General features: G+C 48.2%; 1 protein-coding gene across 2 annotated transcripts in view; it reads right to left on the reverse strand.

Moving 5' to 3' along the window:
- Positions 1-14,796, reverse strand: part of luc7l3 (LUC7-like 3 pre-mRNA splicing factor) — a 28,104-nt gene extending 13,308 nt beyond the window's left edge. For both annotated transcript variants that reach the window (XM_038776739.1, XM_038776738.1), the window contains exons 1-7: positions 14,635-14,796; positions 10,958-11,024; positions 3,215-3,254; positions 2,988-3,135; positions 2,132-2,206; positions 1,138-1,242; positions 889-1,050 (exon numbers count right to left, since the gene is read on the reverse strand). In XM_038776739.1, coding sequence (XP_038632667.1) covers positions 889-1,050; positions 1,138-1,242; positions 2,132-2,206; positions 2,988-3,135; positions 3,215-3,254; positions 10,958-11,024; positions 14,635-14,733 — 696 coding nt within the window. In that variant the 5' untranslated portion in view covers positions 14,734-14,796. The remainder of the gene's footprint in view (positions 1-888; positions 1,051-1,137; positions 1,243-2,131; positions 2,207-2,987; positions 3,136-3,214; positions 3,255-10,957; positions 11,025-14,634) is intronic.
- Between the last annotated feature and the right edge of the window lie 1,173 nt (positions 14,797-15,969).

Raw genomic sequence — 15,969 nt, forward strand, 5'->3', positions numbered from 1 at the left:
AGGCTCGGGCTGACAAATGGCAGGTTACATTTACACCGCACAAGTGCCGGGTCCATCTCCATAAGAGAGAATCAAACCATCACCGAATGGTCATTCAATGGCATTACCATCACCAAATCATCCACTGTCAACACCTTGAGGGTTACCAATAACCAGAAACTGACCTGGACTAATACTGTGAAGACAAGAGCAGACCAGAGACTGGGAATCCTGCAGAGAGTAACCCACTGCCTGACTCCCCACAGCTTGTTCACCATCTACAAGGCACAAGTCAGGAGTGTAATGGAATATTCTCCACTTGCCTGGATGAGTACAGCTCCAACCACACTCAAGAAGCTCAACACCATCCAGGACAAAAGCAACCTGCTTGATTAGCACTCCATCCACCACATTAAACATTCACCTCCCTCACAGTGGCAGCATCTACAATATGTACTGCCGCATCTTAGCAAACCCCACCCACTTCACAGCACCAGCCAAGCCCAACAACTTGAACACCTAGAAAGAGAACAGCAGATGCACAAGAACTCCAGCACCTGGCAGACCCCATCCAAGCCCTAAACCATCCTACTTTGCAACTATCAGTCTGTCACTGGGTTAAAATGCTGGAATCCGCTCCCTAACTGCAGCAGCTAAAAGTGGCAGTTCACCAATTTCTCCAGGGTAAGGACAGGGACGAAATGCTCAGCTTTGACAGCAATGCCTGGATCCAGTGAATTAATCCAAAACACACCAGGTTTATTGGCCAGCTAAATAACCGATAACTGCTCGAGCCCTGCATCCCCTCCAAGACCAGTCTACTCTTTCCTGAGTTCTATTCCCAGAGCAGAACAATTACTCCGGAGGGGTGTAACCAGAGCCATTGGAACAGGTCAGCTCTGCACTAACCTTCAGTTCCTCAACTGTTGCTTTGATCTTCGCATACCCCATGTGCTGCTTCCCCATTAAGTGATCATCAACCCTGGATTGTGCATCTCCCACGATGAGGAATGCGCCGCACACTTCGCACACCTCCATCTGCTTCTCCTGGGCCGCAAAGCTCTCGATGGTCTGCAGAATCATTTGAAAGGAAACATATAGATAGATGCTTCTAACCACATGATAGCGTGAACGATGGTAAAGCAGAGCAAGACTCACCGAGCTGGCGGATCGCAGTTGCTCTCGCTCATCCTTCAGTTGTTCCACAAGTTTCATCATCCCCTGGGCCTCTTCCACCTTCCCCTCAGAACCCAGTTCCTCAATCTGAGAGAAAATAAAATAGTCACTTTATAGCACCTTTCACGCCTCAAAGCTTTACAGCCAATTAAATACTTTAAAGCAGGCATTGTCAAACTCGGGGGCACGACCCGCGGGCGGGTCTCGGGAGGGTCGCTGAGCCGTTCGTCACGGCACTCCCGATCTCGCAAATCTGCGTGAAACAGCCGGCTGTTAATAACGCCTTCAAAATAGCCGTGAACATGGAAAAAAAATGCGGCCACACTGCGCATGCGTGCCAGATCATCGGTGCCCATGCGCAAAACTATATGCATGCGCACTGATGATTGGGCACGCACGCGCAGTGCAGCCGCTTTTAAAAAAACTGCCACAGCTTTTTGTTTACAAATTCGGGGCGGTTTTCTTCATTTAATTTCCCCCCCCTTTTTTTTTACAAGTTCGGGGGGGGGGGGTTTGATAAAATTTTACTGAAAAAAATGCAGAACTTTGGACAGATGGAGACTCCATACGTTCCGACACCGGAAGGCTTCACCCTCATCCAACATGTTCCATTGGAGGAGCGTGTACGAGGGCCAAAGGGACCCAAAACCATTTCCTCCATTTCTGTCTGCAGCAAACAAGGCAAGAGAAAATGGTGGGTCGCGCAGGTCGGCCGTGTTGGGTCCCGACGGTTGGCCGGTTGGTAAAAATGGGTCCCCGGAAACAATGTTTGAAAAACACTGCTTTAAAGTGTAGTCATTGTCATAATATGGGAAACACAGCAGCTAATTTGTGCACAGCAAGCTCCCACAAGCAGCAATGTGATAATGACAGGTCATTGTTTATGTCTGACACAGACACGATGGGCCGAAGGGTCTTTCTGTGCTCTGTGACACCCTCTTGCCAAAGTTACAGCAGACATATCCTCAGCTTTTACCTGTTCCAGGAGTTCTTCAATTTTCTCTGTTAGAACCTGGCCTTTCTCTTCATTCTTACTGACAGGTCCTCCAGTCTGTGAGTAAAACATTCAGATTAGCAACTAATCAGCACAAACCACATTACACACACTCCCAACTAACCACATTCCCCCCAGGCTCCCATAATGCACCCACCCCTCCCCCAGGCCCCCATTACACACCCACCCCTCCCCCAGGCCCCCATAATGCACCCACCCCTCCCCCAGGCCCGCATTACATACCCACCCCTCCCCCAGGCCCCCATAATGCACCCACCCCTCCCCCAGGCCCCCATAATGCACCCACCCCACCCCCAGGCCCCCATAATGCACCCACCCCTTCTCCAGGCCCCCATTACACACCCACCCCTCCCCCAGGGCCCCATAATGCACCCACCCCTTCCCCAGGCCCCCGTTACACACCCACCCCTCCCCCAGGGCCCCATAATGCACCCACCCCTCCCCCAGGCCCCCATTACACACACACAATTCCCCCAGGCCTCCATAATTCACCCACCCCTCCCCCAGGCCCCCATTACACACACACAATTCCCCCAGGCCTCCATAATTCACCCGCCCCTCACCCAGGCTCCCATTACACCAGTCCCCACCCACTTCCCCTACCTACGCAAACCACCCACCCCCACCCATTACACATCCACCCCTTCCCACAGCCCCCATTGCAGACACCCCCCACTCTTTAGGTGTTTGAGAAACCACCCACATTAGACACACTCCCAACAATTATGTCCATAGCTGTACAATTGGACAGAGTTTTACAGGTGGGATTTGGGAACATTAATCTGCTGTTCTCAGTGAATCAATGCCCGGCACTCACCGTCGTTCCAGTTGTGGTGTTTTGGGACAGTGCCAACCGAGCATGACCTCGGCGAATCCGCCGCTCCACATCTGCCATCAGATTTTGCAGATAACGCAGGAAATCCTTCTCGTAGCCCACTTTCATAAAACGAGAGCTCTTCTCGTAACTGTGGGAGAAACGGAAATGGTAACTAGCTGCTGCACAAATTGGGAGAAGTCACAGGAACCCAAAAAACAGAAACTTACTATTTCCGCAGGTTGTCATCGTGAATCTTTTCACAGGGCCCTAAAACAGGAAAAGCAAAAATCATCATCTTAAATGGTGCACCTGCCATGTATGGTCAGCCCCCATTTTACCCGAAGCCCACAATAAATCACTCAGGTCAATAAAATACCCATCAAGTCCATATTGCAGATCCAGGATGGCACAGTGGTTAGCACTGCTGCCTCACAGTGCCAGGGCCTCGGGTGACTGTCTGCGTGGGGTTTGCACGTTCTCCCCATATCTGTATGGGTTTCCTCCAGGTGCTCCGGTTTCCTCCTAGGTTAGGTAGATTGGCCATGATAAATTGCCCGTTAGTGTCCAAAAAGGTCAGATGGGGTTACAGGGGTATGGCTGAGGTGTGGGCTAAAGTAGGGCGCTTCCAAGGGCTGATGCACTCGATGGGCCGAATGGCCTCCTTCTGCACCGTAGGGATTCTATGACAGACACTCACACACAAAGATTGCATTTCAAAATCTTCATTCCTTCAAAGTGCAGGTTGCGCTGGAGGAAGTTACAAAAGATGGATAGCAATTTGGTTTTACGAACAAGGACATGGAGTTTCAGTGTAAGGAAACAGTGACAAATTTATACAAAACTCTAGAGATTGTGTGTAGTCAGAGATAACGGCAAAAAAACCTCATGGATAGAAAATATATTTCTCAGTAAACCCACGCAGACACGGGGAGAACGTGATTCTGCACAGAGTGACCCAAGCTGGGAATCAAACCCGGGTCACTGGTGCTGTGAAGCAACTGTGCTAACCACTGGGTTACCGTGCCACCCATATGCAGATACGCCCCGAGTATGCCGATACAACAGGTGATAAGGAAGGCAAATGGAATATTGACCTTTCAAGTTAAAGGGATAGATTATAAAAGTAGGGAAGTGTTGCTGCAACAGTACACAGCATTGGTGAGACTGCACCTGGTGTACAGTGTCCACTTTAGTCTCCTTGTTTGAGCAGGGATGTAGTGGCATTGGAGGTAGTTCAAAGGAGTTTCACTAGATTGATTCCAGATTTGAGGGGTTTGTCCTGTGAAGAGTTTGAGCAGTTTAGGCCGATACTCTTGTGTTTAGAAGAATGAGGGGAGATCTAACTGAGGTATATCTGATAAGGGGATTGATTGGATTGGATTTGTTGACTGTGACGTGTACCGAGGTACAGTGAAAAGTATTTTTCTGCGAGCAGCTCAACAGATCAAACCGCTAACCATCTCCACCTCGGCCCCGTTGATGCTGACAGGGGTGTGTACAGTACTTTGCTTCCTGAAGTCAATGACCAGCTCTTTAGTTTTGCTGGCATTGAGGGAGAGATTGTTGTCACTGCACCACTCCACTAGGTTCTCTATCTCCCTCCTGTATTCTGACTCGTCGTTATTCGAGCGGATGTTTCCTCTTGTGGGGCAATGTAAAAGGGAAGACCGTTGCTTTAGGGTATGATGAGCAGATGTAAAACAGATGAGGAGAAATGACTTCTCAAAAGGTTGTCAATCTGCGGGATTCACTACCCCAGAGTGCAGTGGATGCTGGGAAATTGAGTAAATCTGAGGAGATTGGCAGCGTGTTGAAGGATTATGGAGAACGGGCAGGAAAGTGGAGTTGAGGCTGGGAAGAGACCAGCCAGGATCTTATTGAATGGCAGAGTGTGGATCGAGAGGCGACTCCTGCTCCTCGTTCTAATGTTCTTCTCCGTTGACCAATTTCTTGGTCTCCTGTGAAACACCTTTGAATATTTTATTGAAGACATCAGATAAATATAAGCTGTGTTTAAAATTCTGACCGAAGTGAAGAGGAAGACTGGGAACAATTTAGTTTGCGTTTATGCACTTTGACCTAGGGTGCATGTGAGGCAGAGTCCATTGGAGCTTTTTTGAGGAGACGGCAGAGACAATTGAAGCGGGGAGTTGCAAAATGATGCAATGGGATTTGTTCTGAACCAGCTCAGCAAAACCTGGCACAGGTTCAATGGCCCTTTTCTGTGCTATGATGCTCTATGGCCCTCAGGTGATTGGAGTCTGCCCTCTCCATGCATGCTCGTGCTTCCCAACATTTTTCAATGAAACAAGAAAGCACAATACTGCGATTGTGTTCTGTAACAGTACATTATCCACATAGATAGTAACAAACAGCAACCCCACTGATGCAAAGAATGAAACCACTGGAGCTCTGCTCCACCATACAGACTATTTATTCCCCCACACAATGCCATGCCTTGTAATACGGGGACCAAAATAAATGAGTCACATTCTCCACACGCGGGAAGCTTTTTGTCTGGACTCTTTCCACACCTCAGGATGCCCTGCTGTCACATCTATGACTTAAGTTTTTGGTTGTGGGTTGCTATTAATGTATTGAGTGCAACAAATAACAGAACTAAATTAAGGCCGTGACTCTTCTCGCAGATTAGCCATTCAGCCAGGGTCTCTAGTGACTTGGTCAATATTTATCCTTCAATCAAGAGATTATCTAATCATTTTCACATTATTATTTGTGGGAGCATGCTGTGCACAAACTGCTGACGGCCACCTTTCCTACATTACAAATCTGACCACATTTCTAAAGTACTTCATTGGCTCTAAAATGTGTTGGGATGCCGGAGATTGTGGAAGACGCTATATAAACGCAAGTGTTTCCTTATTCCTATAACGAAACATGAGCCAAGAAGATACACTGAATCTGAGAAATGGGAACATTATTTCTAGGAGTTACGGTTGTTCCAGTTTCTGCTCCAGCCCGATTATGAATTGATTTGAACAGTTGTAATAATAATAATCTTTATTATCACAAGTAGGCTTACATTAACACTGCAATGAAGTTACTGTGAATGTCATAGAATTTACAGTGCAGGAGGCCATTCGGCCCGTCGAGCCTGCACCGGCCGCATTCCGGCGCCCGTTCGGGTACACAGAGGGAGAATTCAGAATGTCCAATTCACCTAACAGCAAGATTTTCGGGACTTGTGGGAGGAAACCGAAACACACGGAGGAAACCCACGCAGACACGGGTATAACGTGCAGATTCCGCACAGACAGTGACCCGAGCCGGAAATCAAACCTGGGACCCTGGCACTGTGAAGCCACAGTGCTAACCGCTGTACCACACTATTTCCTAATGCATGTTTTCAAACTTGTCCAGTGCAATCACTGGTTATTGGTCGTAGCTCAATTAACAGGTTGTTATTAAGAAAGAGGATGTGCGGGAAATTTTGAAAAGCATCAGGACAGACCCAAAGTTACTACGGGAAGCGAGGGAGGAGATTGCTGCGCCATTGGCGATGATCTTTGCGTTCTCACTCTCCACTGGAGTAGTACTGGATGATTGGAGGGAGGCGAATGTTGTTCCCCTGTTCAAGAAAGGGATAGGGAAATCCCTGGGAATTACAAACCCATCAGTCTTACGTCTGTGGTGAGCAAAATATTGGAAAGGATTCTGAGAGAGAGGATTTATGATTATTTAGAAAAACATAGTTTGATTAAAGATAGTCAGCATGGCTTTGTGAGGGGCAGGTCATGCCTCACAAGCCTCTTTGAATTCTTTGAGGATGTGACGAGACACATTGATGAATGGTTGGGCAGTGGATATGGTGTATATGTAGTTTAGTAAGGCATTTGATAAGGTTCCCCATGGTAGGCTCATTCAGAAAGTCAGTGAGCATAGGATACAGGGAAATTTGGCTGTCTGGATAGAGAATTGGCTGGCCGAAAGAAGACAGAATGGTAATAGATGGAAAGTATTCCGCCTGGAGGTCGGTGACCAGTGGTGTCCTGCAGGGATCTGTTTTGGGACCTCTGCTCTTTGTGGTTTTTATAAATGACTTGGATGAGGAAGTGAAAGGGTGGGTTAGTAAGTTTGCCGATAACACAAAGGTTGGGGGAGTTGGAGATAGTGTTGAGGGTTGTTGCAGGTTACAAAAGGACATTGACAGGATGCAGAGCTGGGCTGAGAAGTGGCAGGTGGAGATCAACCGAGATAAATGTGAAGTGATTCATTTGGAAGGTCGAATTTGAATGCTGAATACAGGGTAAAAAACAGGCTTCTTGGAAGTGTGGAGGAACAGAGGGATCTTGATGTCCATGTACATAGATCCCTCAAAGTTGCCACCTAGGTTGATAGGGTTGTTAAGAAGGCTTTCATTAACAGGGGGATTGAGTTTAAGAGCCACGAGGTTTTGCTGTAGCTTTATAAAACCATAGTTAGACCAGACTTGGAATATTGTTTCCAGTTCTGGTCACCTCATTATAGGAAGGATGTGGATGCTTTGGAGGGTGCAGAGATTTACCAGGATGCTGTCTGGACAGGAGCGTATGACTTATGAAGAAAGGTTGAGGGAGCTAGGGCTTTTCTCACTGGAGCGAAGAAGGCAGAGAGGTGACTTGATAGAGGTGTACAAGGTGATGAGAGGCATGGATAGAGTGGATAGCCAGAGACTTCCCCAGGGTGGAAATGGCTGTCACGAGGGGACATAATTTTAAGGTGATTGGAGGAAGGTATATGGGAGATGTCAGAGGTAGATTGTTTACACAGAGAGTGGTGGGTGTGTGGAATGCACTGCCAGCAGAGGTGGTGGTGTCAGAGTCATTAGGGACATTTAAGCGACTCTAGGACAGGCACATGGACAGCAGTAAATTGAAGGGGTGTAGGTTAGGTTGATCTTAGATTAGGATAAATGGTCGGCACAACATCGTGGGCTGAGGAGCCTGTACTGTGCTGTACTGCTCTATGTTCTTTATGTTCTATAACCAGGTGTAATTAAAAGAGACAACTGCAGTCTGAAATAACAGAGGTCTCATTGATTTAACTGGGAGGCAAAGGTCCCTAGACATAATGCTAATTCGCACTCCAAACATAGAACAAAGAGAGGATGGCCACCAAAGAGAGATCAGACAGGTGGATGATGCCGCCGGATTTGAAAGTCACAGTAAGAGAATCCGAGGTCCTTATCACCACAGCTAATCTCTGACTGCTCCAATCCAACACAAATTAAACTAGCGAAAGGGAAAATGCTGGAAAATCTCAGCAAGTCTGGCAGCATCTGTAGGAAGAGAAAAGAGCTAACGTTTCAAGTCCGATGACTCTTTGTCAAAGCTTTGACAAAGAGTCATCGGACTCGAAACGTTAGCTCTTTTCTCTCCCTACAGATGCTGCCAGACTTGCTGAGATTTTCTAGCATTTTCCCTTTCGTTTCAGATTCCAGCATCCGCAGTAATTTGCTTGTTTACAAATTAAACTAGCTATGGCCCAGAAAGAGACAGTCAATTTGGCACATCTCCCGTCATCTTTTGAAAGTCCTCATTCTCCCAGAGAGACATTTTTTACAGATACAGATAAATTTGAATAATTATCCCTGCCTTAGTGGGTAGAAGTCACTCTGGAGACAGGTAGCCAAGGGTTGAAGTTTCCCTCCTGATGCTCAGGTCAGCACACACAGTGCAGCACTGAAGGGGTACTTCCAAGAGAAACGAGAAACTTTTCAAGCAGATGTCAAAGGTCCCACGGCCACTATTCAAAGACAATCACGGACATCCTCCAGAAGGTTCAAGAACAATATTTATCCTACACGCAGCTTCACTAAAATAGATTCCTGGTCATTTATCACATGGCTGACTGTGGAGTCTTGCTGTGCACAAAGACGAAGATATAACATTGAGCCACATAGGAAAATAACAAATCAGATGAACAAAAGCTTGGTCAAAGAGATGGATACATAGAAAATAGGAGCAAGAGGAGGCCTTTTGGCCCTTCGAGCCTGCTCCGTCATTCATCACGATCATGGCTGATCATCCAACTCAATAGCTTAATCCTGCTTTCTCCCCATAGCCTTTGATCCCATTCTCCCCAAGTGCTATATCCAGCTGCCTTTTGAAAATATAGGTCTGAACGAACATCAAGAATATGTGGAGAGGTGCAGGAGAGGACATTCCAGAGCTTGTGCCCGGAGCAACCGAAGCACTGCTGGTGGAACAATTAATATCGGGGGTGCACAAAGTGCCAGAATTAGAGAAGAGCAGATGTCTCAGAGGGTTGTAGGGCTAGCGGAGATTAGAGATAGGGAGGGGAAAGGGATTTGGAAATAAGGAGAGAATCAAAATGTTGCCAAAGTAGGGCAACATGCACAGGGGTGATAGTGTGACGCAAATCTTCGACTGAACCGCCAGCAGCTGTTGTGTAGAGAATGGTACTGGCTGGTGCACTGAGCGATTCATATTGCAACACAGCACAAGTCTCAGGCCTACACAGACATATCCTATTCATTGTCACCATAACACCTGACATCTACGTCTGAAGGAAGCAGCCACTGTAAGTTTGTCACTTCACGTTCACAAGGACGTGGCATTGGTAATTGCCATTATAAATGTGCAGAAGGCAGCACGGCGGCACCATGGTTAGCACAGCGCCAAGGACCTGGGTTCGATCCCAGCCCCGGGTCACTGCCCGTGTGGAATTTGCACATTTTCCCCGTGTTTACGTGGGTCTCACCCCCACAACCCAAAGAAGTCCTGGAAGTGAAGTTGATTTTTAACCTGTGTACCATGACAGAATTGACACTAATGTTTTTAATGTTCATGTTTTCGGGATGTGGGCCTCGCTAGTTCAGTCCAACAGCATCCTCCACCTGTCAGATCTCTGAATTAGTGGCCATCAAGAAGGCGGTGGTGAGCTGCCTTCTTGAACCGCTGCAGTCCCTGAAATGTAGGTACACACACAGTGCTGTTCGGGAAGGAGTTCCAGGATTTTGACCCAGCGAAAGTGAAGGAAGAGTGTTATATTTCCAAGTCAGAGTGGTCAGTGACTTGGAGGAGAACCTCCAGGTGGTGGGGTTCCCAGGTATCTGCTGCTATTGTCCTTCCAGATTGTAGTGGTTGTGGGTTTGGAAGGTGCTGCCTAAGGAACCTTGGTCCTGCAGTGCACCTTGCAGATGGTTCACACGGCTGATACTGTTCATTGGAGGTGGATGTGGTGCCAATCAAGCAAGGCTGCTTTGTCCTGGATGGTGCCGAGCTTCTTGAGAGTTGATGGAGATGCACTCATCCAGGCAAGTGGAGCACATTCCATCACACTCCTGACTTGTGTCTTGTCGATGGTGGACAGGCTTTGGGGAGTCAGGTAGCGAGTTACTCACCACAGGATTCCAAGCCTCTGACCTGCTCTTCTGCCACTCTTTTGCATTGAAATCACAATATTAAGGAACAGGTTTTGAAAATGTACTCCTCAATTATCTCCACTTTTAACATCAATCCATTAGCCTTCAGTACCAACTGCATTAATACATTAATTGCTGCCCAGTCACAGCAGGAGCGGCTGGTGAATCTGCGAGAACATTGTTCTCAACAACTGAAATAATGTTCTAAACCTTCTTCTGAAGGCTAGGTTCAACTCTTCACTCAATGATTCCCATCTCTCTCTGCGATATAGGTCCATAGGCACTGGCAAGTCCTCACCATGACCCACTAAATGCCCCTTCACCACAGGTTCAGGGGCCACCACCGAAAAGTCTCACCGCAGTGAACCGCACACACCAGTCACGAATCACAGGATAGCTAACAGGGACAAAGGGAAGGGCTGCCCCCTACAGGAGCAGGTCCCCATTGCGGTACTGTCACTAAGTCTGCACCAAGTTCCTGCCTAGTTTTAAATGACAGACCAGTCACACATGTTCATTCTCCCAGTGTAACTATAAGACATTGATGATTGTAAAATAGTAACTAAAATCGAAGCATTCTTACCCAGATCAGAGCGTGTATTAGTGAATAACTCGGCCGGACAGAATCCACACAGGAAATATTTACACACCTGGAAAGACAAGACACATTTCAGTAACAGATTCTCTTTTTACAACATTCATCAGCTATTCCACATCCCAAAATATGTTCCAAATAAATCAGTCCCATCATGTTATTCCCCACGCCAGCACCCAGAACTACTCAGAAATTGAACAGCCTGGGGATGAAGTGTCCAAGAATAGAAAAAAACTTCCAAAACTGTCTTCAAACCAACAAACTCCCTGTCTGCGTGATCAAGGTCTGTGCTCCAGACTAACTAATTTCAATTTCTCAATCAGCTCCTGGTGCAAATGACATTAAATAATTCCAGGAAACACAAGTCTGCAGCAGAGAAATGCTTGACCAGAGGAGTCACTGGTCAAAGAAGCATTCACACTGCTATTTGGCATAGTCATGGAGGTTAGTGCTTTCAAGACAGGATGAAAGGTACTCGAGAGTGAGGGTCTCCGTTATTCACCTCCCCAAAGAGCTTGTGACATATCCGAAAACTGCCAGCAAGACAAAGGGGGCAGGCAGATAAAGTCCCAATATCAGATAAATTATTTCTAAAATCCTCCTAAACCAGCTGCAAGTTCCCCACTAACGCACACACCAGCTGACTTGGAATTACATCGCTGTTCCTGTATCATCACTGGGTCAGAATTATAGAACACCAGGGGGGGCGATGAACAGAGTGCTTTCGGGGGTGTGGGTCAGAGAGGGGAAGGTGTCTGACGTTTGTGGGGTAGTGCAGGAGGTGGAGGAGTCATCAGTGGAGGAGTCATCAGTGGAGGAGCTGAGGGCTAAATGGGAGGGGGAACTTGGGGAACAGATAGAGGACGGGACTTGGGCGGATGCTTTGGAGAGTCTCAACTCTTCCTCTTCATGTGCGAGGCTTAGTCTCATCCAATTCAAGATGCTGCACCGGGCCCACATGTCCGGGACTAGGATGAGCAGGTTCTTTGGGGGTGAGGACAGGTGCACCAGGTGTTCGGGGAGTCCAGCGAATCATGCCCATATGTTCTGGACATGCCCGGCACTGGAAGGATTCTGGAAGGGGGTGGCGGAGACGGTGTTGAGGGTGGTTGGATCCAAGGTCAAACCAGGGTGGGGACTCGCGATTTTTTGGAGTTGCGGTGGAGCCGGGAGTGCAGGAGGCGAAAGAGGCCGGTGTCCTGGCCTTTGCGTCCCTAGTAGCCCGGCGGAGGATCTTGCTGCAGTGGAAGGATGCGAGGCCCCCCAAGTGTGGAGACCTGGATCAGTGACATGGCTGGCGGGATTTATAAAATTGGAGGGGGTCAAATTTGCCCTGAGAGGATCAATACAACGGTTCTATAAACGGTGGAAGCCTTTTCTGGACTTCCTGGCTCAAAAATAGGTATGGGGGGGGGGGGGGGGGGGGGTGGTGTGTTCCTTATTGTAGTTTCTATTTTTTTCCCTATGGTTATGTAACTTAACATTGTGTTAATTTAAGTTGTTGTTAATATGTTGTGCTGTTCATTGAGGAGGGGGCGAATGTTTATGATTGCTATTATTATTGTTGGTATTTTATTATGGTTCGATGTTGTTGTATAAATACAAAATTTTTCAATAATAATTATTTTTTATTAAAAAGAATAATAGGACACCCTCCGGTATAGCACCAAGGGTACACCTTCACCGCACAGACTGCAGCAGATCCAGGCGATGACTCATCACCGCACCGCCTTAAGGACAAATAGGGATTGGCAATAAATACTGGCTTTACCAGCGACGCCCACATTCCAGGAATAAATTAATTTAAACCATACAATCAACCAGCCTTTCAAATTGTTCACGGCATCAAGAGACATGTTATAACAACAGGATATCCAGTTTCACAAAACTACGCCAACATCCTACACCCACTCAGTTCCTGACTGTAGCCACATTGAGATACAGGTCGGCAGGATAGATGAAAGTGGGAGAATGTGCAGGTAGTTTGATAGGCTCCATGCTAACGTACTTTATTGTTCAACTTTCAGTAGTACCCGGCTAAAGGAACAAAAGCAGAACCCAAGAGCACCCCGTTATAATGCGGACAGAAAGAGTGAAATATGTAACATCCATACTGTTAGAGGTTTTCAAAGTTTGCTGTCGCTATTACTGAGTGATTGGGATTTATTTATCGGAATAATTTGAAATATAAAAAAGTTTAGTGACTTTTGTTAATAAACTCATGAGGTTGTTGAGGTCCTATCACACATGCTCCACCGACCAGAAGCAGATGAGACAGGCCGGTGGTGCTCTGCCATGCCGGATGGCTTGATCCCAACTCAGTGGACACAGGCCAACCTTGACTTTCACTGCGTCGTAGGTTTCATGACGCCCTTTGACTCGTGCACATTTTAGACACCTTGGTTCAAGTTTCACCAACATCAAAACATATTCCACAAACAGTGCTCCCCATGACACTGTTCCCCTTATGTGACGAAGCACAGTGGTTAGCACTGCTGCCTCACAGCCCCAGAGTTCAATTCCAGCCTTGGAGTTTGCACTTTCTCCCTGTCAGTCCAAAGATGTGTCGGTAAGGTGAATTGGCCACGATAAAATTGCCCGATGTGTGCAGGTTAGGTGGGGTTGCTAGGATAGTGCGGAAAATAGGTAGGGTGCTCTTTCAGAGGGTAGGTGCAGACCCGTTGGACCAAATGGCATTCTTCTGTGCTGATTCTACGCAACACTGGAAGGATTGCTTAATGAAGTGAATAATAAAATTGCAGCCCCCAATTTTATTTTACAGATTTATACGAAATTCACTGGGATTTCTCAGTGTAATCAAAAAATCATTCAAATTCCCCACAGAAATTCTCATTCGGAACTGAAACTGGAATCCAGAGAGATTAATTTTACGAGTGATCGCATTCTCGACCAGGAAGTTTATTTTGCTCAAATTCCCAATGGGCCTTCCTAAGTACTGTAAGACTGTCTGCGTTCCATGGCTGGAAACAAATCAATGATTAACCGCTCACAAACTGGCGATCACGGATTGCTCTGGAAGGGAATCAGTCACCTCCAGCGGGTGGGCACGATGTGAGGCTGTTGTGGCAGAGTGCGAGCCAAGAGGTAATCCACCTCCGTCAACAGGGCAATGATGTGTCTGATTCCGGGGGAGACCCTGGCAGCTGCTGGAGATCTGGGGTTAAAGTCAGAGAGGTTAGGTGAATTGGACATTCTGAATTCTCCCTCTGTGTACCCGAACAGGCGCCGGAATGTGGTGATTAGGGGATTTTCACAGTAATTTCATTGCAGTGTTAATGTAAGCCTACTTGTGACAATAATAAAGGTGTTTTTTTTAAGGGCTCTTGTGATTGTTAAAGAGGACGGGGGGGGGGGGGGGGGGGGGTTCTGCACAGGGGCTGCAACCAACAGGAGAGCCCCACACAGACATTGTGCTGGGGGCAGGGAGACACAGCGGCCTCCCCGGCCCTCCTCCCCCCGGGCCTCCTCCCCGGGGCTCTCCTGCTCCCCCCGGGCCTCCCCGCCCGCTTCCCCCGGGGCCCCGCCCGCCTCTCCTGCTGCCGCGGGCCGGGGCTTTGCTGGGCCGCAGGGTATCCAGGCCGCAGCGGGATGTCAATGAGCGGCCCGGCTCCCGCCCCACCCCAACTCCGGGCCCCGGGACTCACGCTCTCATCGTCCCAGCGGACATTCTGCCGCTTCTCGTCCGGGGCCAGGTTGCGGTCCCGGCCCATCAACTCATCCAGGAGCTGCGCGTTCGACAGCATCTCGGCCAGGCCCGCGCTCCACAAAATGGCGCCGGCGGCTAGGGAGCGCCCAGACTGCACCGCGCTGATCACCCACAGTGCACCGCGCCAGTCACCCAGAGGGCACCGCGCTGTTCACCCACAGTGCACCGCGCCAGTCATTAGAGCGCAGCGCTGGGGTTCCCACCATGCACAGCGCCAGCAACATGCAGATCATCCCTCACTAATCTACCCCCTCAGTCATTGACCCCTCACTAATCTACCCCCTCAGTCATTGACCCCTCACTAATCTACCCCCTCAGTCATTGACCCCTCACTAATCTACCCCCTCAGTCATTGACCCCTCACTAATCTACCCCCTCAGTCATTGACCCCTCACTAATCTACCCCCTCAGTAATTTACCCCCTCACTAACCTACCCCCTCAGTAATCGACCCCCTCACTAATCTACCCCCTCAGTAATTGACCCCCTCACTAATCTACCCCCTCAGTAATCGACCCCCTCACTAATCTACCCCCTCAGTCATTGACCCCCTCACTAATCTACCCCCTCAGTAAATTACCCCCTCAGTAATCTACCCCCTCAGTAATTGACCCCTCACTATTCTACCCCCTCAGTAATTGACCCCTCACTATTCTACCCCCTCAGTAATTGACCCCTCACTATTCTACCCCCTCAGTAATTGACCCCTCACTATTCTACCCCCTCACTAATTTACCCCCTCAGAAATGTATCCCTCAGTAATTTACCCCCTCACTAATTTACCCCTCAGTAATTTACCCCCTCACTAATCTACCCCTCAGTAATTTACCCCCTCACTAATCTACCCCTCAGTAATTTACCCCTCATTAATGAAATGAAAATCGCTTATTGTCACGAGTAGGCTTCAATGAAGTTACTGTGAAAAGCCCCTAGTCGCCACATTCCGGCGCCTGTCCGGGGAGGCTGGTACGGGAATCGAACCGTGCTGCTGGCCTGCTTGGTCTGCTTTAAAAACCAGCGATTTAGCTAAGTGAGCTAAACCAGCCCCTCGAGCTAAACCAGCCCCCTCAGTCATTTACCCCCTCAGTCATTTACCCCCTCAATCATCTACCCCCTCACTAATTTATCCCTCAGTAATTTACCCCCTCACTAATTTACCCCTCAGTAATTTACCCCTTTAGTCATTTACCCCCTCAGTCATTTACCCCCTCAGTCATTTACCCCCTCAATCATCTACCCCCTCACTAATGTACCCCCTCACTAATGTTCCCCCT

The sequence above is a fragment of the Scyliorhinus canicula genome, chromosome 18, assembly GCF_902713615.1.
Source record: "Scyliorhinus canicula chromosome 18, sScyCan1.1, whole genome shotgun sequence".
NCBI classification, from domain to species: Eukaryota; Metazoa; Chordata; class Chondrichthyes; order Carcharhiniformes; family Scyliorhinidae; genus Scyliorhinus; species Scyliorhinus canicula.